General features: G+C 44.5%; 3 protein-coding genes across 6 annotated transcripts; 1 reads left to right on the top strand and 2 right to left on the bottom strand.

Moving 5' to 3' along the window:
- Positions 1-1109: 1109 nt before the first annotated feature.
- LOC118780333 (RNA-binding protein 39-like) lies at positions 1110-13620 on the top strand. 4 transcript variants are annotated; one of them, XM_036532770.1, is made up of 17 exons: positions 1110-1480; positions 2921-2983; positions 4572-4621; positions 5050-5247; positions 6368-6433; positions 6557-6610; positions 7186-7303; positions 7588-7740; positions 8035-8172; positions 8267-8332; positions 8803-9007; positions 9449-9535; positions 11119-11151; positions 11696-11819; positions 12228-12333; positions 12532-12610; positions 12795-13620. In XM_036532770.1, the coding sequence occupies exons 2-17, from the start codon at positions 2933-2935 to the stop codon at positions 12893-12895; spliced, it is 1629 nt and encodes a 542-aa protein (XP_036388663.1). In that variant the 5' UTR covers positions 1110-1480; positions 2921-2932; the 3' UTR covers positions 12896-13620. The 4 variants fall into 4 exon arrangements, with proteins under 4 accessions (XP_036388663.1, XP_036388665.1, XP_036388664.1 ...); XM_036532772.1 differs by lacking the exon at positions 6368-6433; XM_036532771.1 differs by lacking the exon at positions 11119-11151.
- Positions 13621-14269: 649 nt separating this feature from the next.
- On the bottom strand, positions 14270-15202 carry LOC118780258 (odorant receptor 131-2-like). Its single transcript, XM_036532667.1, has one exon. It carries the CDS (start codon positions 15200-15202, stop codon positions 14270-14272), a length of 933 nt encoding a protein of 310 aa, XP_036388560.1.
- A 4688-nt stretch (positions 15203-19890) lies between these two features.
- Positions 19891-20784, bottom strand: LOC118780257 (odorant receptor 131-2-like). Its single transcript, XM_036532666.1, has one exon. It carries the CDS (start codon positions 20659-20661, stop codon positions 19891-19893), a length of 771 nt encoding a protein of 256 aa, XP_036388559.1. The 5' UTR covers positions 20662-20784.
- Between the last annotated feature and the right edge of the window lie 537 nt (positions 20785-21321).

Here is a 21321-nt window from a genome sequence, read left to right as displayed (position 1 = left end):
CTACAGAAACTCTAGCAGCACTAGCCTCACAGGGTCACAGGGAATTTGAGGACATGAATACCTAGGCTAATCTTAGAGTGTAGACACCAGCAGTTGCTCTGGTGGTGGACAGAAACGGCAAGTGCTAATCTCCTCTCAGCTGGCTGAATGAGCTGGATAACACTCTACAATGATACAATGCCAGGCCGAGGGAGACAGGATACAGACAAGTAATGTGAAACACTTCCTTGAGGGATCAGGTTTGTCTTATGACCAACTGCCTCTTCCTAATAGGGTGCATATGCACATGCATTAGTGAACCAAAAATACCAAATGCAGTAAGATATTGGGATAATTCAGAAAATAAGTACAGAAGTTGAATCTAAAACCAACATACACAACCTGACACACCCCCACTCCGACAATCTTTGACATTTTGCTGTAAACAGCTTTACAGAATCTGTGTCAATCAGCAAAGAGCATCTAGTCAAATTCAGTTCATCTGTCAGATAGATTGGTTGATTGATTGATTGATTGATAGGTGGATAGATAGATAGCATCTATGGTGGCCTTTCTGAGTATCTATTAAGGATGGCAAAATTCACCAATTCGCATCGGTGCACCAGCATAAAAGTTCACGATGCGATTGCCCCCATTAAAAAAGTGTGCAATGGATACAATTTGGGATGAACTCGGGATGCATCGTTTCTAACATCTTTGCATGGGTAAAATCCGATTTATTTATGTACATTTATTAGTATAGGCCCTATGCCTTCATTATTTAGAAATGAGACCAATAATTTTATATTTAGATTGATTTTCTTCTCTCTAATGTGAAGTAAAAATGGCACTTTTTAAGGTAATTTATGATTTGCTGTCTGCTTAAGAAGAACCAGAACATAAAATCAAACTATCTGTACCATACTGAATTACATAGCATCATATTCTTTTGCATCCCTACTTCCCTAGTAACTACGCATCGTTGGATGTATGAATCACAGTTTCTAGAGATGTTAGTATCTATGGTGGCTTACGCCTGTATCAACAGCGTTGTCTCTATGGCTCGCAGTATCTATGGTGGCTAAGCGCGCAGCGTAAGAGCCTGCCCCTGCGCAGTCGGCTGGGAGACCCTGTGCAGGTGGGTCGCAGGCGCCATTTTGGGAGACGCTCGTGCAGTGGCTTCTGAGGGAAGGAAAGTTCGTAGCTACGAACCGCATGAAATTAGGCTAACATTTTATACACTTTACATCATCCAACAGACCGGAGCAGTTCATTGTGAATAGCGAATAAAAAAGCTCTTGCTGTTTGGCGAGTGAGGCCAGCCGCCACTGAATCATTTGTTGAGGTAGCGATTTGTTTTTTGAGTAGCTAGCTAGCTAAAGCGGAAGAGCGAAAACAACTGGCTGGCTAGTCGGAGGTCAAGAGAGGCCTGCGGAGCGAACGGGAAGGCGACGCGGAGACGGACTGCTTTGTGCTGAAACTGGAAAAATATCTGTCTGAGGTAACGTTACAGACGTCGTTTACTGCGTGGTGCCGTTGGGCCAATATTGTTGTTGTGAGGGAATGCTAAAGCTGTCTATAAATCTGGAATTAGCGGTACTTGTGTTTACCATGGTGTGAGGCCTTTACGTAACCAGTCCGTTCTTAACCGGAACAATGTAATTAACTTAGCTATGTGGCTGTTATTTAGCTGCTTAGCTAACGCTAACAACTGCCGTTATTGTGCTGAAACTTCTAGCGCTGTGTTTGTTCGCCAAGCTTGCTATTTACCTAATAGTAAGCTGGTGGTAAATATTGCTCCAGCGACCTGTTTAGGTCTCACACTCCCTCTTGGTTTTAAGTTTGAATAGTTATTGGGAAAGATGGTTAACGTTATCACATCGGCTTGGCTTGCTTGGTTGGCTACAGTAACGGTAACTTTAGGAGAAGGAGCAGGCACCAGTGATGCGTTCTTGAATTCGTGGCGAACGCGCGGGGAGAACAAAACGAACACCCCGGAAGGCAACGAAATCCGGGGTGAACGAACGGGCATATGTAACAAGCATCGTCTATAAGTCTCGCTCTGATATAGTCCGCCAACAAGCAATGGTCGAGAAGCTTTAGGGTGGTGGTGGTATATTGGATGCTTTTTAAAACGAGTTTGGAGTTCTTTGACTTTTACATGTGAAATGCTGTTTAGTGGAGAACTAATGGAAATATGGGGTTAGTGTCATCGAGATTAAACGTGAGTTTATGTCAGGTTTGCGAATGTGCTTTGATTCCATGATTCTACTGATTGATTGACTTTACTAGTTCAGTTGCCTCCCCTTTTTTCGGTAGCACATACAGAAAGTTCTTGCTGCACCTTTTCTTTTTAAGTCTTTACTGGTCGGAAGCGCCGTCCTGCTCTCTGATTGGCTCAGCCCGCCAGAAGTCGCATGCAGGCTAGATTGTACATGTGCGATAGGGGCAGCCTGTTCTGGACCCACGCCATTTCGCCACAAACTGGCAGACCCGGCCGTGGAGGATATTTAAAGCCGACCATCTTGTCGTCCCGCTGGCTACACTGCACTGCGTGTCGTGGCTTTAAACACGGGCGTGGGGAAACCCGTTCTGAGTGCACTTTGTTTCATAGAAATATTTAGAGAAAGTGGCATCGGCCTAACTTGAAAAACTGTGGGGGGTAACACAATCGTTGTAACTTTTGCTAGCTATCTAGGATTTTGTTTTCTTTGAAAGGACACGTGACAGTGTGGTGGTTTACCATGGACCAAGGCCAAGATTATTCTAATGTGGTTCACTCATGAGTACCTGTGATTTTTCCTTACTTCAGTAAAACTCTCAACAGCAGTTGTGTATGTATTTGTAACATTTAAATGAGCCAGTCAGAAAAGTCCCTTTTTAACAACCTGTGCACAAATGCACCAGTACCCATGTAAGTGATTGGTTCTTCTCTTTACAGCTTAAGGACAATATGGCAGACGATTTCGATATTGAAGCCATGCTTGAGGCGCCATTTAAGAAGGTGGGTGCATTGTAAAGGTTGTTTTTATTATGGAGGGGCGGTAGGGGGTGTTCAGTGCACTACACATGAAACTGCTTATCTTTTGCCCTCTCATTGCCCAGAACCCTTTAACTGATTTGTGGAAAAAATGTTTGTGATGTGATGTTGTAGTTTCAATTCAGAACTATGAATAAACGCCCATCTATCTCTTTTTGTAGACTTGCCTAACGATATCTCACCTCTACTCCCATGAATTCACCTTTGATTCCAGTGTGAACTGTCAAAAAATAAGGTAGTAATTGCGCAATGTATTGATGTACTGTGGTCCCTTAGGCAAAAAAGAGCCTCATCTTTGCACATCCAAGCACCTGTTCGGTTGCAACAAGGTGAATGCAGTGGATGACAAGCACATATAAGCTGAGAGACCATGGAGACAGTATTCAAATTTTCTGTTGACATGGTACAGGCCTAGTTGTAGTGTGAAATTAGCCTTCCAGGTTTAGTATGACCTTTCTTTTTGTTTTGGCTTTTAAGAATAGTTTTGCAAAATTGCATAGGTATAAGGTCTAACTATATTTTTTGGTAATTAGTCGTCTGTCTAAGCATGTACCTTGGAGGGATCAACTTACATTTATTAAATTAACTTTAAGCGATTCTTTAGTTCAGTGCTCAATAAAAGTTTGTCAAAGCACAGAGACAAGAAGGTGTTTTGTTGGTGCTGCTGCAGTTTTTGCCAAGGCCACTAGGGGCCAAATGTATTTTTGAAATGTGAATACTGTCTCTTAACCCTTGTCTAGTTGATTGTGATGGTTTGGTACATTAATCAGCATCTAAATATTTTTGCATGCCTTCACATCTTTCCATAAGTTTACATAAATAAAATGCTTAAGACTATTGGATACCTGTCGTCACATTTTAAGGTTAATGCTTTCATTTCAAGGAATAGTTTTCCCTTAAAAAAAACTACCACACATGGATTATCTCCATGCAGCGAACTACGAGCTAGGGAGATTCATGAGGTTGAACTGGTGGAGTTTTTTTTTTTTTCATTTCATTTTCTAATTTGATTTCTTGGGAGCCGACATTACTAAGCAGTGTGAATCCCTGTTTGCTTCAGGGCGAGGTGTGACAGAAGTGGCATCGAGCTCTTACAGTCCACCAACGAAAATGGGTGAAGATCACGGGAGTGGCATCCACCACAGGAACTCAATTAGTGGCTGGCTGCTAGCGTGGCCACCTGGGTCTTAGGCAAAGCTAGCCTTGGTACTGCTCAGGAGGGGCTGGGTTGCTGACCAAACATTCACTGAACTTGGCTTTTCATAGCATACCAAGTATTTTATCCCTTGTAGCTGTTGAGTACTGAGTACTGGGGTGATTAGTTACAGATGTGTTAAAAAGGGGAAGAAAAAAAAGAGGGGAAAAATAACAGCAGAGTGCTTAACAACGACCCAACTTTAGAAAGTTTGTCCAAAGCCCCAAAACTTTGTATGAATATATTTTGTAATAATTATATTTTATATTTTCTCTTGTTCCCATCCCCCCCTTTACCCTGTCGACTTGAAATGTTGCCTCTTCGTCTTCATGATGTTCTTCTATCGACCCTGCTTAGGATGAGATCAAGCCCTCTAGTACCAACGGCAATGAGGAGCGCAGTAAGAAGTAAGTATAACGCTCAGATCAGACACAGTGGAAAGTTTGTGCTAAATCTAATACATGCTCCCATTCCCTTCAATTCAATGTTTTTATTCTCCTACTGTGTGGCTAGTGTCATAATCACTAATCTGGCTAATTTGGCTGCAGCTTGTCAGCCCTGCTGTTATCGCTACACAACTAAATACAGCTAGCTAGCTGCTTAGAAAAAAAGCTGCATTAAGACCCGATCGAACTCGGTGCTAATTTGGGATAAGTCATTCAGAAAATATAACTGTTTCTGGCAGTATAACAGAGGCCTCCCAGGGTAGCTGTGTCTGCCCTGCAGGTAAAGTGTGTAACACTGTGAAGTGTGTGCAGTACTGCGCTGTTCCCGCTGTAACGCGCTGTTCCCGCTGTAACGCTATGTTCCCGCTGTTCGCCTGGTGTCTCCTCAGGAAAAAGAGGAGCAGGAGCCGGAGTCGCAGCGCGAGCCGCGACAAGCGGAGAAGCAGGAGTCGGGATCGCAAAAAGAGCCGGGACCAGAGGCGGAGCCGGAGCCGGGAAAAGAAGCGCTCGCGCAGCAAAGAGCGCCGCCGCTCCCGCTCCCGCAGCCGAGAGCGCAGCGGCCGCTACAGAGCCCGCAGGAGCCCTTTGTACGTCCCGAATCCCCGTCCCCTGCCCCGCCCCCCACGCCACGCCTGTCACCATGTCTGTCTGTAATGTGTCTGTCAGCAGAGACCAGGCCCCTGTGGCCTGACCGCTCAGTCAGGGCGCAGACCGGTACGCAAAAGGTCCGGTCACATCCCTCCACAGCGTCTTTTTTTCTCCATTTTTTCTTTAGCAACTTTTTCACGTAAATTTTTTTCTTCCCAGTCTTAATTTGTATTTTTCTTATTTTAAAAAAAACCAGATGCTTGCAGGCAGATATGCAGTTTTACATTTTCCTCAGTTTACTGAGTAATTTCAGAAAGTGGAATCAGAGGAGTTCTGAAGTGAAAGATGATAGTCAATTTGGGTATCCATGGAAACACGAGAAGGGTGACTGAGCAGAATGGTAATCCGTACTCCTTAACCCTAACGCATTGATCAGTGTGGGTGAAAGGATGAACTCTGATTATAATGGTGATCCAGGCAGAGAGTGCATAGAGAGGAGCTTAGTGTGCTCCCTCACTTAAAAAATGGGCACTCAAAATTAATTAGCATCTTGATTTTTGTCTGTCATTTGAAAACCAGATTCCTTCCAGGCGAGTATGCTTCATGCATTGAGTCATCACCCATTGCTCGTCCTCACCGTGCACGTCACCTCTGTGGCACGTCCGCTTCTCGCCATGAACAGTCAAACTCCCCGTCCTCTGGTGACTGAAGTGCCCCTCAGCGTCACAGGCTGCTCGCTGGGGAAATGGCCGACACAGAGACCTCTCGAGTCTCGGTCTCTCATTACCAGCTTTCCATTGAGCAAAAAGTAGCGTTTAGTGTCAGCTAATGGTGTTAGCCGTTAGATCATCACTCCTGATATTGCAGGTTTTAAAAAATAAACATGTTAACCGGCAGATCATTTTTAACACTGTTTGCACTAACCACATTAAAAAAATCGAAATTCCACCCTGATCGGCATATGTAACGAGCAATGTGGAATCCAAAAACGGTCAGCAGTCGTCATGGGTAACGGAGAGTTGACTGTGCCGGATAGTGCCCCCGTCGAGTGAATACTTGTCGTGCAGGTAGCTGACTGATGGCCACAGTCACTGAGACAAACCTTGTTTTTAATCGCAGCTCTGGCCCGAAATTTAACGGTGGTTCCAGAGGGAAGATTGGCCCACCTCTTGCCATCAAAATAAGGTTTTTATCACCCTACTTCTTGTCTTCTTGTGTGGGTGCTTGTTCGTTTGGTGTGATGCTGAGCAGTTATACACGCAGGTCCGGGCTGCGAAATTGACGCCGTCCTTCTCCTTCTCTCTTCAGTCGGAGACGTTCCAGAAGCCGGAGCCCCTTTAAGAAGGATAAGAGCCCTGTGAGGTGAGTGGAGAGTAAGCTGATGTGCACAGCACTGTGGTGGCCTCCATCCGGCAAGCCAGCCTCTCCCCTGCAGGCCTCACTCTCTGCTCATTGCTAGCAGCAGCCCAGTCCACTGCCTTCCGAAGCTTTTCCGACAATACATTGCATATATGTGGAACACTAATTTCAGTTCAGCTGCGTAATATTCAATAGCGTTATAAAAAGAGAAATTTACGGTGATGAATGAGGGCTGGGGTTGGGAAATGCAGTTCTTATTTGCACTGAAAAATGACTTCTGGGTACTGGAAGGGAAGCTTTTTTTCGTTTTTGCTTAATAATTGATGCCATGTCTTACATGAAGGCGAAGATGCAATTTTTGTCATAGAAGCGCAGACAGTTGCCAATGTTTCAATGCTACTACCAGATGCATATTTAATGATGCTGGGAAAAGGTGTGGAAATGCAGCGTGTGAGTAGTATCAGACGGCAGGTATTTTTGGCAGCCTTACATTGTGTTATGGGAGAAGCTGCAGTGTAAGTGTGGAGTCTTGCAGGAATGGTGAAGGGCGGAGTGGCTGAAGGGCTGTGTTTCCGCAGGGAGCCCATCGATAACTTGACGCCCGAGGAGAGGGACGCCCGCACGGTGTTCTGCATGCAGCTGGCCGCCAGGATCCGGCCCCGCGACCTGGAGGAGTTCTTCTCCGCAGTGGGAAAAGTAAGCAGTTGCATCGCGTTGCGTCACACTGTTGGCAGAGCGGTCAGTCTAAATCCGGCGCGGCCCGCTCGCACAGTGTGACTGCACCACCTGCGTTTGATACGTTATCTGCTTGTACTGCTGGAACTCACAAGCATTTCAGCAAAGATAATGTGCTCAAATTTACAATGGCATTACCCTAGTATCCAGCCAGGTTTTGAAGCTGCAACCCCAAATCAGGCCAATGACCTCTGCTTACATTGGCCCATATGTCTCATCGTAGTGCTTTTTTTTTTTCCTTGCAGGTGAGAGATGTCAGAATGATCTCTGATAGGAACTCCAGAAGGTCAAAGGGCATCGCATACATTGAGTTTGTGGATGTGAACTCGGTGCCGTTGGCCATCGGCTTGACAGGACAGAGGCTTCTGGGAGTCCCCATCATAGTCCAGGCCTCTCAGGCAAGAAAGCCGGACTTCTCGCACCACAGAGCTGTCTAAACCGAAAGAAAACTGGACCTCTCACAATGATGAGCTCTTGGCATGTGCATGACTGACATATTGCTAATATTGCACTTGTTGGGGACCATTTTGGGCACTGCAACATTTTCATAGTTTAAGAAGTATTTGGCATGCATAAAAGATGGATTGCATAATTATTAATTTTTCTGTGTGCAAGTGATTAGTTGGAAGCGGGGAACTGCATGAAGATCACCCAGAGCAGTGCAGCCATGTTCTGTGTGTGTGTGTCTGCAGGCGGAGAAGAACAGGGCTGCCGCCATGGCCAACAACCTGCAGAAGGGCAATGCTGGGCCCATGCGCCTGTATGTGGGGTCCCTGCACTTCAACATCACCGAGGACATGCTACGCGGGATCTTCGAGCCCTTCGGCAGGGTGAGCCCTCACTCCCTCTCAGCTGGGATACCCTTCACCTGAATCCAGTCACATTCAGTGTGTTAATACTCTCCTGCTCTCTCCTCCCTGCCAGATTGAAAGCATTCAGCTCATGATGGACAGCGAGACCGGTCGATCCAAAGGATACGGCTTTATCACGGTGAGTTTGTGAGCTGCAGGATTTTAAAAGCTGATGCCCTTAAACAGGGAGAGTAATAGGGGGAGAGCTGTTTTAGCTAAGGAAGAGCTGCTGGTGTTGCGGAGGAGCAGAGTGCAGGTGTAGTTTACGTATGAAATTGTTCCTTTTTTCTGCACGCGCTTCCCTGTACTTTGTGTTCCACATGTGTTCCTGTTGTTCGTTAGCTGTAACAGCTTGTATTTGACATATTTGTTTTATTCAGCCAGATATTTCTGTTGGTAAGCTTATCTCTGTAGCTGTATGCAGGCATATCTGTCTTAAGGAGTGGCCCAGCTGTAAGACATGAAACGAAAAGACAGCGTTTAAAATTTGCATTCTGACTCCACGGTACTGTAGGACTGCACCTCCAAGCTTTTGAACCTGCAGCCGTTTGGTCCCAGACTGTGCCCTGCCGGCATTGTTTAAAGGCAGATGTGTGTTACCTCCTGCAGTTTGCTGACGCAGAGTGCGCGAAGAAGGCCCTGGAGCAGCTGAATGGGTTCGAGCTGGCCGGCAGGCCCATGAAAGTGGGTCACGTGACGGAGCGCACGGACGCGTCCACCGCCAGCTCCTTCCTGGACAGCGATGAGCTGGAGCGGACGGGCATCGACCTGGGGACGACGGGGCGGCTGCAGCTGATGGCCAGGCTGGCGGAAGGTAACACAGGAAGCGTCTCACTGGAAGGGCTGTTTCATTAGACCCGCTGAACCCAAATCCAAACATGAGCACCACCCGGGGTCCTCTTAGCTTCTGCCCTCTCCTTGCATGTGAAAAAAGCCTTAGAAACCCTTTTCATCTGGTGTGGTGTGTACTGTGTGTGAAACATTACTTTGGCATGTTCCTGTCAAACCACCACAGTCAGTTGATGATGTCACTGAAACAGAGTCACAGGACTTCTGCCCTTCCCTCCAATCGGATTAATGCAGGATTAATGTTGCCTATTTCCAGCGATGTCACCAGCTGGCAGAGAGGCTTGTTGCTGAGCCAGCCGCACTTGAGAAACGTTGTTTTTGGTTGTCAGGGTTACATTTGAGAGTTTGGCTGCAGGCACGATCACCCGGTGCAGTGATTATAAAGAGGCGTTTTGTCCTCCCGCAGGCACCGGGCTTCAGATCCCCCCCGCAGCTCAGCAGGCCCTACAGATGAGCGGCTCCCTTCCTTTTGGCGCCATGGCGGCCGTGACAGGTACTGCATCACCCGAGAAACAGCTGTGACTCTCCATCGCCATCTGCAGCTCTCATTCAGCATCATGTGCCATCAGTGCATCCTGTCTGGCTCGGTTCTCTCCATGACTCCTCCTGACGCCGTTTCACTGGGACAGCTGAAATCTGATCTTGCTCATGTGTCCAGAGTAGATCTTGGCAGCCTGTTAGCCTGTGTTCTGGAAGGTGTGATCACAGCTGGGGAGAGTGAACGCTCAGACACGGTCACAGATACAGCTCTCCTGTGCTGTACTTATGCAGCTGTCCCGCTTCTGCACAGCGGTGTACTGTACTGTCATGGCACTCTCCACCTACTATTGTTACACTGTAGCACTGGCTACAGAGTAGCACTGGGCTCCAGGACAGGGCTCAGAAATAAACGTAGGGGGCTTATGCCTTTGGAGCCATATAGACTGTATTTAAAAATGGTCACAGTTGAGGTAACTTTCTCGTAGGATGGATGAAGGATCCAGTTAAGGAGAGCAGCATAATCTGGTGTCACCATTATGTATACATTGATAAAACTAATGTCACTCTCAACGTGCTCATTATGCGTAGTAGGACTTCACACTCGGGGCCACCTGCGTTTTACGTGACATTACTGCTCTTTGGTAGTGATCACGCTGTGTCAGTGGTGCTTTTCCCTGCAAACCTGAGCGGCAGCTGCTCTGTTGCTTGTGGATTCGTCTTCGTCAGAGTGTTGAGTGGTGGTATTGATATTTGTTCATTGTCCGTACCCACAAGGTCACAATGGATTCAGACTGCTGGCACCATGTGTTCACGTCTGCTGTTTAGTCCCAGCATTTTGTTATATAAACCAGCAAAATTCATCCAGAAAGAAAATCCTTTTAGTGTGCTTCAAATGTAAGCTCACACAGAGACACTGTTTATATATACATGCATACAGCGCAGTTTACAGAATATTTTCTATGAACATGCAGATCTTAACTTCAGGTAAGTCTCTCACATGGAGATATGTGTTTTTAAACTGAAATGTGTTATACAGTCATCAGTAAATTGTAGGGGGCTTTTTTTCTTTAGTATTCATTTTAATAAAGATGTAACAATACAGTCAGATTCATCTGCCATTAGCTGGTTAGCTTGCCACATGAAGTTCATGGACTACTCCCCCCTCCACATGCGAGTAAAACCGTCTGAAAGCCAACAGCATGATTGGCCCTGGTGGCCAGGCTCCAGTGAAAGACTGTTAGCAATGTCACAGCCACTTGTGCACTCATGTATAACTATGCTGAATGATCCATCCAGGCCAGATTTAACTTAATAAAGATCACACACAAGTTATTGGTAAAGTAGTCCATGAAGTGTTCCTACTTCATCCCGCCCACCACCTCCTAACAGAAACCTCCAAGGTCATGTCTCTCACGAGAGTGGCCTACGTTCCTCTGAGGGAAGGCGGTTCCAGCCTGCTTGTGCTTGCCAGAACTGAGACTCGGTTTAGGTGTAAACATCCATCCATTGTGCACAGTCATGCCCATCCTCACAAACTCCATTTATCCCTGTTCAGATGGAAGTGCACTTAGTAATTTGTTTTCTTCTGATCCGTAGATTTGCAAGCAAGGCTGACTCAACCCCCAGAAGGTGAATTTGATTTGTATGTCTATAGCATGATCGATTTAGCATATGGCTCTTATTATTCTAAAAAACATTCACTAAGAGGTACTCTACTAAGGGAAGAACTTTGTTCTTAACTTGGAATGATCGGTATCCCTTCTATGTTGGAATTGATTCCTTTGGGCGCATACACACGCAGTGCTGAACAGCTCTGTCTGCCTGTCAGAAGTGTTTCCTGCTGCTTGGAGCTCTAATTCCATAGTGTCTGGCTCAGTTGATTCTCAAAACATAACAGTTGTATAGTTGGAACATTCATTGGAATTTGGTTCTTTTCTTGGGTGCCACTTTAAACTTTTATGGAATGTGTAGACTGGGTAGTTGAGGTGTAGCCAAACAATCATGCTAAAACAGGGGAATCCTAGACTGAGACTGCAGCTGTAAAGCATGGTTTGAATTCACAAGCCTCCATGGCTATCCAAGAGCTAGGACGCCGCCGGCTTTGTCTCGTACCCGGCACAGGTGCTGAGGGTGGGGCTCATGTTTTCCCTTTTTTCCCCCCCGTTTCCTGTAGCTGCCGCCATCAACCCTGCTTTGAACTTAAACCTGAACATGAATGTGAACACTCCCCTGAACCTACCAACACAGCCTCTGGCAACACACTGCTTCCAGCTCTCCAACATGTTCAACCCGCAGTCGTGAGTACTGGCCCAAAAGAGGACCTTTTTTCCTTTGACTATATCAGTTCTGATTTTTGTGGAAGGTTTGTAGAACATTTATCTACTGAAGTCGCCCTGACACACAAGGTGTCTGTGCCTTTAGGGGATCATAATTTACCCATAATATAACTGGTAATTCACGCAAATCTAAGAGGCTATCTTCCACTTTAGCAGTAGGGATGCTTTTGACGTAATGGATTTGTGTATAGGAAGATGGCGGCTTGCAAATGTCAGGTTGTGTAGCTGTTAGTCTGAATGGAGTGGAATGGTAACTGTGGGAAGCAGTTCAGTCACAGTTAAAGTGCTGCATGTTTTGAACCAGCCGAATCTGACAATACGAAGGAGGTTGGAGAGACAGTTCAGACACTCACCCACTCTGTGTTGCAGGGAAGAAGAGCCTGGATGGGATGTTGAAATTCAAGATGACGTCATTGAAGAATGTAACAAACATGGCGGGGTCGTACACATATATGTCGACAAGAATTCCACTCAAGTAAGGAGGATTTAAATGAATGAAACATTTAGCGTTGTAGCATTATAATCTAACATTTTCTGTCCTGGGCAGAAATGTATATTTGAACTAGAATTGATGTGGTCTGAGTTGTAATGCATTTGAGAACCACAGCTAATACAGTGTCTTGGCTTTTTTGCCCTGTTCCCCTCTATTGCTGTCTGTCCTCTATTCCTGTAGGGTAACGTGTATGTGAAATGTCCTACAATCCCTGCTGCCATGGCTGCAGTCAACGCTTTACATGGACGGTGGTTTGCAGGTGGGTACAGGCTTATTCTGTTAGTGCCATCAAAGTCCGTGCAAGGTTGTCAGCATGGGGGAACACCCCACCCTCACACACAATAACTGACGATTGTCATGAGGTCAAACAGCCCTTATGTGTTAATGACATAAGCACGTGTAGGTTTTCAGTGAAAATGCTAAGGTGATGTTTCTCTCCGCAGGTAAAATGATCACAGCAGCATACGTTCCCCTCCCCACCTATCACAACCTTTTCCCCGATTCGGTCACGGCCACCCAGCTTCTCATGCCCGCCCGCCGATGATTCCGGGAAAATTGACCCCCCCCCCCCCACGGAATCGACGCTTGGATGCCTGCTGGCCGAACTGTACAGAGCCAAACTGTTTCCCTGTTCGGAGAAGAGCGAATCTCTCTGATCAGCTGTACATAGGGTCCCAGGGCAGCATTTTGTGGCTCAAATAAATCATTTCTCATCCGTACACCGTTTAAAGGAGGCTCCGGTCTCTGCACATGCTCGGTAATTTTGTGGAGTTTTTAAAATTTAGAACATTATATGCAACAATTTCAGAAAAGCAAGGCTTAATTTCCGTAACTGCACACCTGCACAGGTAAAAGTTGTAGGCGTCATGCGTTAAGTTTCAGTATGTATTGTAACGAAGGGACGGTAGTTCCAGCTTACCTAACGTCTGTCTTTTTTTCCGGATATTTTCATTTGTACATCGTTGTACCCGCAGTTGTCTTGTGATTTAGAGGGGTTTTTTGTTGTTTCTTCACTGGAAGTGTACAATTAAGATGCAAAATACATTCAGACACCAAAAAAGAGCAGAACTTCCTAACCTTTCAGAGGAGTGAACATTTGGGCTGTACTTTTTGTCTGCATATGGTTTGTTTTTAAGCTCTATGAGCTCTGGAATCTATGTGGTATTTGTTCATTTGTGTTCATTCAGAGACCACCCTGTATTTCTAACTTTTTTGTAATCAAGATTTGATTTTGTAAAGAGCTCTTGATTAAAATTTCTTTAAAATGAATTTACTATGTGAAGCCCATTTTTCCTTTTTCTGTGAGCTACAGTTAAAAGTTGGAAGTTGTGGATGAAGTACAAGGACGGTAACTTGCAGGCATTCATACTTTAATACGTTTGGGAAGCATGCATTTGTAAACATACTATTTTTTATTGTTCTTATGGATATTGTACATATTCGTGCTACTGCATATTTCATTGTGTGATCAGTTTTGGTGACCATCCGTCAGACTCAAAAGCTTTTAAATCGGCGTTTGGTAGTGTGGGTGAAGTATCCATTTAGTCATTTATTCAATAGAATGTCAGTGAATTGTAATTATAGTTCTCATTTTCTCCAGTGAATAGCATTGCTTTTGACTGTTACCTTGGAGCTCGACTTTACCTCAGGAAATGCAGTTTGACTTGGTGCTCTGGAACGGCGATATATTGAAGATTCCGACACTAGGCAGTAAACATGGCGCCAGTTTTCTTTGTGTGCTCAAAAGCTAGAAGCAAGAAGGTCACCAGAGTTAAGGGTGTTCTGGGGAGAGAACAAAATACTCCTTTTATTTTCGCCCTCAGTGAATATTAACAATTACAGAAAAATAGTACCACATTAAAATGGCGGAAAGTTTTAAAAATGTTCACCGCGCCCTTAACGGACACTTGGTCCTCGGTTATTCTGTGGGTTTTATTTTAACTGTTATCAGTCCACATGAGAGGTACCGACCCAAATGCTTTTTGAACTTCTTCTCACGAATCCCGTAAATGATGGGGCTGAGAAACCGCGGGAAGATATAGGCGATGATGTAGGTGAAGAACATGATGTGCGTGCGGTACTGCGGGAAATACGCCCGCAAGGTCATGTCCACGGTGGGGGAGATGTAGGCCAGCATGCAGAGCAGCAGCTGGGCCCCGTGGAGCAGGATGGTGTTCCGAGCCTTTCGGGCCGAAACCGGGTCGGTGCTGGCGGATTTGGCTGTCAGGAGGACTCTGAGGTAAGTGTAGATCAGCGTCAGCCACACGAAGGACATGTACAGCGTGTGAGTGGCTGTTTTGGTAACTGCCAGGTAGGGAGAGTTAAAAACATTCTGAAGGAAACACATGAGATTGGTGTGGAAGAAGGTCAGGGGCTTATAGAGTAAGGCGAGGACGAGGTCGGTCAGCCCCGGGACGACTCCCACGCCCCAGATGAGCGCGATGAGGATGTAGGTTCTGCGCACGGTGCAGATCTGGGCGTGGCGCAGCGGGTTGCAGATGGCGATGTAGCGCTCGACCGCCATGCCGGCCAGGTTCAGAGGGGTGTTCATGGAGGTGAAGCTGGCGATCAGCACCAGGGCCGCACAGAGAGAAGCGTTCATCTGCGGGCACGCGTAGGTGGCCACGTGCAGGATGACCGAAACGGAGAGCTGCAGGATGTCGTTGCACACCAGGTGTATGTACAGCATGTACCTGGGGTTGTTCCTGAACTCGTGGTGTTTGAAAAACGTGAACACGAGCACGCTGTTGATGTAGTTAATGGAACATCCGAGCGCCATCACAATGAAGTTCTTGGTGAAGGCGGTATTGAAAGCGTCTCTGTCAGAAAGAGCCAGCGACTCTGCAGACATGGGAACTGGAGCTGCAGAGGCGTTCATAACTGGATTCCTCCTGTAGGGAAAGACAGTATGAAGTTCATATAAACTCACACGAAATTCACTAGCTGCTCTTACAAAGATGCTGGTAACGGGGAAGAAACTAACACCATTATTTCTATTAGGTAAAGTCAACTTGTGTTTTTTGTCGTCTGGTAATTAAAAAAATATTTTCCTTTAATATTGTACCTCTACTTGCATATCTAAATCATATAAAATAATATAATACATAATAAATTCAATAATGAATTTATTCGTAAATTTCATATTGGTAACATTAGCACCCCAAGGTGAGTTGGGGTTATATCTTTGTACACTCTGAAATTTATTCAAGTAGTCTTTTCTGTTAGAAGTATTCTGCGTTTTTGCGGTGTTAAATGCGTCTGTATTTCACCGTTAAGCATAACACTTACCTCTGATCTGCACTCTGTCCGCGCGATCATGCCCCTGCTCACCTTTATAAAGGAGCGCTGCAGACCACCTGTGGAATGGAGGGAGGGGGTTATTCCAGCGGCTGATGAGAAATCACCGGGGATGTAGCCCATGACGCCACCAGGGAGGGTGCTGTCATCTGGGCGACACGCAAAAGTCTAAATGTCAAATGTCAAGTGTTTATGGTTAATCTGATTTATCTTGTGGAAGGAATCAGAACTGTTTTAATGTTTGTATGCACCCTGTCAGTTTGTGAGACAGATTGAAATAGATTTTCTTGAGTCTGGTGTGCTCTGGTTTCCAAAGGGACGCCAAACAAAGCAGTAAAGAGAATGAGATGTTCTACTTTGTTGAAGGTTAGCAGCAACTGACGTTTGTCGTGTGTGTGTGTATATATATATATATATATATATATAATTTTTTCATTTTTTTACCAAAGCAGGCAAAACTCCGGGAGATGAGAAAGAGTGAGGTCATAACGGGACACAATGACGGACACTGTGAAAAAACGAGGCTCATGGAACAAGAACCTCGACTAATTCTGCACAACCCCAAGCACTTGTATTCTTGTATTTGCTTATATTCACTCAATTTACAATTCCAGTTCACGTTTGCAGAACAATTTTCACACATTCAGGGTTTTTCTCGTAAATGTGTGTGAATTTTTTACGTTTCTGCAAACTGAAGTCTACACTCAAGTATGAGTCTACACTCATACTTAACACAGCCGTCTAAACAGCATTTAAACTTTGCAAAACAGCCAAATTCCACTGAAAATTCAACATTATGTACATTGCTGACAATGCCTTTATGAAAATCTAACAGCCTACCTTCATTAAAGGTATAAAAACGCGGCAATTAGATATTCATATAGTATAGGAGATATTAGAGGATATATAGGAGAGATTTATATATACGGATATATCCACATAGGAATAGTGATTGTAAATATTTAGCAGAATGTTCAGCAGCCCATTTCACTAAATTGTGCGCGTGTGTGTATGATAAATGTCATTTGATCACAATTTTGGAAATGGTGAAATTGTAAATGTGTTTTACGTCTTGCTTTACGCACGATTGTCGATTTCAGGAAACCGATATCATTTTTATGTTTGTTGACCATACAGTAAGACAACGAACAGGTATTGATGATTCACACATGACATCACAGTTTACTGACATGACATTGCATTACATTGTTGTCATTTACCTGACGCTCTTATCCAGAACGATTTACATAGGTTACAATTTTATGCATTCATACAGCTGCATCTTTACTGAGGTTGTGGGTTAAGTACTTTTCCTAAGGGTACACAAAGACAGCCACAAATGTGATAACCCATGTGATAACCCATGTGGAAATTAACCGTGTGACAACATGATATGACTTGAATTTTCAACTGAAATGTAGTTTCATGAGTTAATGAGTTTTGTTTGAAGTGTTTAGGAAAAAAGTGTTTAGTTTCGTAATTTGCGTGAAATAAACGAAAATTTACTATTAGTTTTGCAAAAATTAGTTTTGGCAGCCATATTGACCATACCGAGAGCATACTTAATGAGAACATAGATCTTAATTTGCAGGAATATGCAAAATCGGTTTACGGGAAACATTGTAAAACAATGCAGTACAGAAAATGTGATTACACTAAACTACTGAAATTTGCTCTAAATATATTATTTATGTATCCATCAAATTGGAACTTCTGTTCCTTTGTTGACATCATATTTATATACATTTTCCAGATAGAAAGGGGATCCTCAGTAGGAATGGCCAGGCGGAAACACGAGCATTTATCGGTAGCGCTATTTGTTGATCCCACTGGTGTGAAATTATTGCTCAATAAGAATCATATGCAGGAATGTGGGGTGTTAGTTTGCAGCAAAAATGATGTCAATTAAGGTTTTGAGTGCAGCGTTTCATTTTGTATGAGTTTTCTGAAGTTATGTAGTAGAGTGTTTTGAAATCTGTGTTAACAGTTCTGAGAACGAGATTATTTTGTGAGAAATGTGTGTAAACAATTTAGAAAAACATCAATTGCATGATATTTTAACATAGTTATTCAAAAGAGGAAAAAAATCATTTTCAAAAACTTTCAGTGTTATTCAAAATGAGTCTTTTTGACAGGCCTAAAAAGATCTCTTCTCTTTTGGGAAACTCCTCCCCATAGTCTCGCTATCTGTGCTCTGATAGGGTAGCTAAAAGATCAATGTACCATATGACCCACGATTTCGTTATTTACCAAATCAGGCATCGTAAGCAGTTACAGCAGCCGTCGCATGTCTCAGCTGTGCCTTTCCCTAAACTCCCCTGGTCTTACCAACAGGCTACAGGAGCTGCACCATAATTTTGTTTTTCACTCTGCCGATTATGAAGCATCGCCCAGGTATAAACGCGCCGGAATGGGCAGGTGCTGTTTCCCACGATGGCGTCCTCCAAGAAATGAGACGCCAAACACACCCCCACTGGTTCCAGCGTTGTGAAGCCATGATGGCTTGGACTGGCAGCCTAGTGCCGATGCAAGTGACCTGGAAAATCTCCTGTGACTTTTGTCCACATTATATAGAGTAAGGTTACATTGAATTAACCTGGGGTTGTCCAAAAATGTTTGTCACAGGGGAAAAAAACTTTTTGTTGTTGTTGATCCAGCGATGACGTTCAGCGCTATGCAACAGATTGTAATACTTTTACATATTTATATCTTATACTATCGGATATGTTTACTTATAAGAAGAGTGCCGTTATGGTTGCTTTGTGTCAGTAGCTTTGAGGCTGAAATGTGGAGTCTTCAACTAAACCGAGCTGGCACCAGCCCCAAAGGGTTACTGTCTCCCAAAGGGATGGGCGCCAGGGGATTAGCTACATTAAACGGAGATGCTGCTCAGGACAGGCGAACAAAGGCATGTATTCTTGTTGTTTCTGAAACGTTTCATTTAAGGTGCCGGCTCGGACTGTGGTGAGACGAGCTCGTTTCATTTAGCGCGCTTACCTGATTTTATTTGTAGTTTAGCTACTCTACTCCATATGCTGCTTTGCTTCCCTATCGTCGAATAACGTTTCCGACAGGGAAAGCGCTTTGGCAAACACATATATTTTTTCAACTCATGTAAAAGCTTACAGATATCCTAAATACAGCATCCCCTTGTTAATGTGACCGTCGCCACTTTATGACTTTGATTTGTATTGTAAAAGGGAGATTTCACCTTTCACCGTTCACAGTTCTCTTCCCCGAAACGTTTCAGTTGCTTAGCAGACACTTGTACAGACATGGTCACATAGGTTATATTTTACATGTTATTCATTTATACAATGCACTGCTGGATAAGTACCTTGCCTACCGGCGCCCCAGCCAGGAATCAAACCAGCAAGCTTTAGGCTACAAACCCTGCTTCTGCACCGCACCCAACTACAATCTCAAATTACTATTTATTCTGTTATTCTAATGTATTACTCGGTCACAGTTTAATATTGCTATTTTAAAGTTTTACCCAAAGAGAATAGCCTAAGGTTGAACACATTCATAACGTAAGAAAAAAAGGAAAATAAAAAACTTCAGCGTCTAGCTGCGACAAATTCAGGCACGCCTTCCGTTGTTCGCAGTTTTCCGTTAGATAAACCATCGCATAAGTCATAGTTTACTCATAAGAAAGAGACCAGCGAATAAGTGGGTTTTGCTTTTCGAAGAAACTTTGAAAATGACAATCACATATACAAATCAATGTGCTTTTCGTTTCGGATTTTCTGATGTTGACAAAAATAACAGACAGGACACAAGTCGGCACAACCCTGATAACGTGCATTCTCATCTCACTCCTCGTTGGGGCTGGTGCTGTTTGCTTCAGGTACAATTTATATTATAGCAAAATAGTCTAATGTATTGACTATATGGAAAATAACAATGTATCCATGAGAAATTACCACACCAAAATGTGAATATTTTGCTTTTGATGTATCTAACAACCCCTCTTAAGTATCAACTTTAAAGTTCTGAAGTACGGTTGGTAATTAGTGGTAGGCCTACACTAAACAATCGCTAAATATGAAACAGTTTTTAACTTCCACAATAGCCTAATTTATAATTCAATTCTCTTTAAAGAGTTACAGTTTTTCGCTGTTCTTTGCAGAAAACTGTTGAGCGGCAACATACACGGCTGTTGAATGCCTACTTTAAATAAAACTGAAAACTGATGGTATGAATCATAGAATAATCTAAACAGGGATAAAAAGTGTTTGGTTATTTTGCTGCCGTAAATGCTTGAGGAGTGACTTTTCTTCTGCAGCGTGCACATAGCCAGTAGTCTTTCATGTATCTGCAAAACTTCTCATCTCTGACACCATAGATCAACGGACTCAAAACTCTGGGCATGACGTATGATATCAAGTAAGTCAGAAACAGTAGATGCGCGCGATACTGCGGGTAATATAACATTAGAGTCATGTCCACGGTGGGGGAGATGTAGGCCAGCATGCAGAGCAGCAGCTGGGCCCCGTGGAGCAGGATGGTGTTCCGAGCCTTTCGGGCCGAAACCGGGTCGGTGCTGGCGGATTTGGCTGTCAGGAGGACTCTGAGGTAAGTGTAGATCAGCGTCAGCCACACGAAGGACATGTACAGCGTGTGAGCGACGCGATTTTTATTTTCGTGGACGGACGTGAAGAAAGCACTTTTGTGATAACACAGAACACTGGAGTAAAAGAAAGACAAGGGCCTTAGCACCAGCACAATGAAGAGGTCGGCCAGCCCCGGAATGGCCCCCACACTCCAGATGAGCGCGATGAGGATGTAGGTTCTGCGCACGGTGCAGATCTGGGCGTGGCGCAGCGGGTTGCAGATGGCGATGTAGCGCTCGACCGCCATGCCGGCCAGGTTCAGAGGGGTGTTCATGGAGGTGAAGCTGGCGATCATAAGCAGAACGCAGCAGACGGCGACATTTATTGAGGGAAAAGCGTAGCTGACGACATGCAGAGCTATCCCCACAGAGAGCTGAACTATGTCGGTGATGACCATGTGAATGTACAGGATGTAGCGTGGTTCAGCGTACAACACCTCGTTCCTGAAGAAGGTGAGGACCAGGGTACCATTGATGTAGTTGATGGAGCAGCCCAGAAGGACGAGAACGAAGTTCTTAAAGAACGCGTGCAAAAATGGGCTTGCGCTCATGTTAGCGTACTGTGCAGTCAGGCTTGTGTTCATAGCTCCGTTAATCCATAACCTGAAAAAGATGAACAGTGAAAAAGATTAATGTTGTGTAAAAATCAGTGATCACGCTCGTTGGTCGTTGGCTTAATTACTGACAATGTTTAATCAAACATTGGGTACGCAGTTCCGGTTCACGCAGGTATAGCCATTAAAAAAAAAACATCTATTTTTTCAGTCAACTACCACTCAGCTGATCTTAAGAATTCAGTGCTATATTTAAAATCACAGATGGTGACACTGTCGTAACATCATTTGACTCATCTCTGAATCAATACACATCTGTCGAACATTAAAAAACATCCGTACCGTGCAGCTGCGCAGACTGCTCTGCTGAAGTCTTGCTCATTCCCGCATTTTTAAGCACTGCTGGAAAAGCCAGTCCCATGAGTCTGTGTGCTGAAGTCTTCAAGGTCCCCAGCAAACACATTATACGCAGAACAAACACACGAACACCAGATAATTAACGCC

The sequence above is a fragment of the Megalops cyprinoides genome, chromosome 7, assembly GCF_013368585.1.
Source record: "Megalops cyprinoides isolate fMegCyp1 chromosome 7, fMegCyp1.pri, whole genome shotgun sequence".
In the NCBI taxonomy this organism is placed as follows: domain Eukaryota; kingdom Metazoa; phylum Chordata; class Actinopteri; order Elopiformes; family Megalopidae; genus Megalops; species Megalops cyprinoides.
This window is presented reverse-complemented; position numbering and strand designations above follow the sequence as displayed.

Excerpts from the sequence above, each read along its gene's own strand:
- LOC118780333 (XM_036532770.1), top strand. The coding sequence starts at position 2,933 with ATGGCAGACGATTTCGATATTGAAGCCATGCTTGAGGCGCCATTTAAG. Across the intron at positions 5,248-6,367 it reads AGAGCCCGCAGGAGCCCTTT|CTCTGGCCCGAAATTTAACG; the intron begins GTACGTCCCGAA and ends TTTTAATCGCAG. Across the intron at positions 8,173-8,266 it reads TCTTCGAGCCCTTCGGCAGG|ATTGAAAGCATTCAGCTCAT; the intron begins GTGAGCCCTCAC and ends CCTCCCTGCCAG.
- LOC118780258 (XM_036532667.1), bottom strand. The coding sequence starts at position 15,202 with ATGTCTGCAGAGTCGCTGGCTCTTTCTGACAGAGACGCTTTCAATACC.
- LOC118780257 (XM_036532666.1), bottom strand. The coding sequence starts at position 20,661 with ATGGTCATCACCGACATAGTTCAGCTCTCTGTGGGGATAGCTCTGCAT.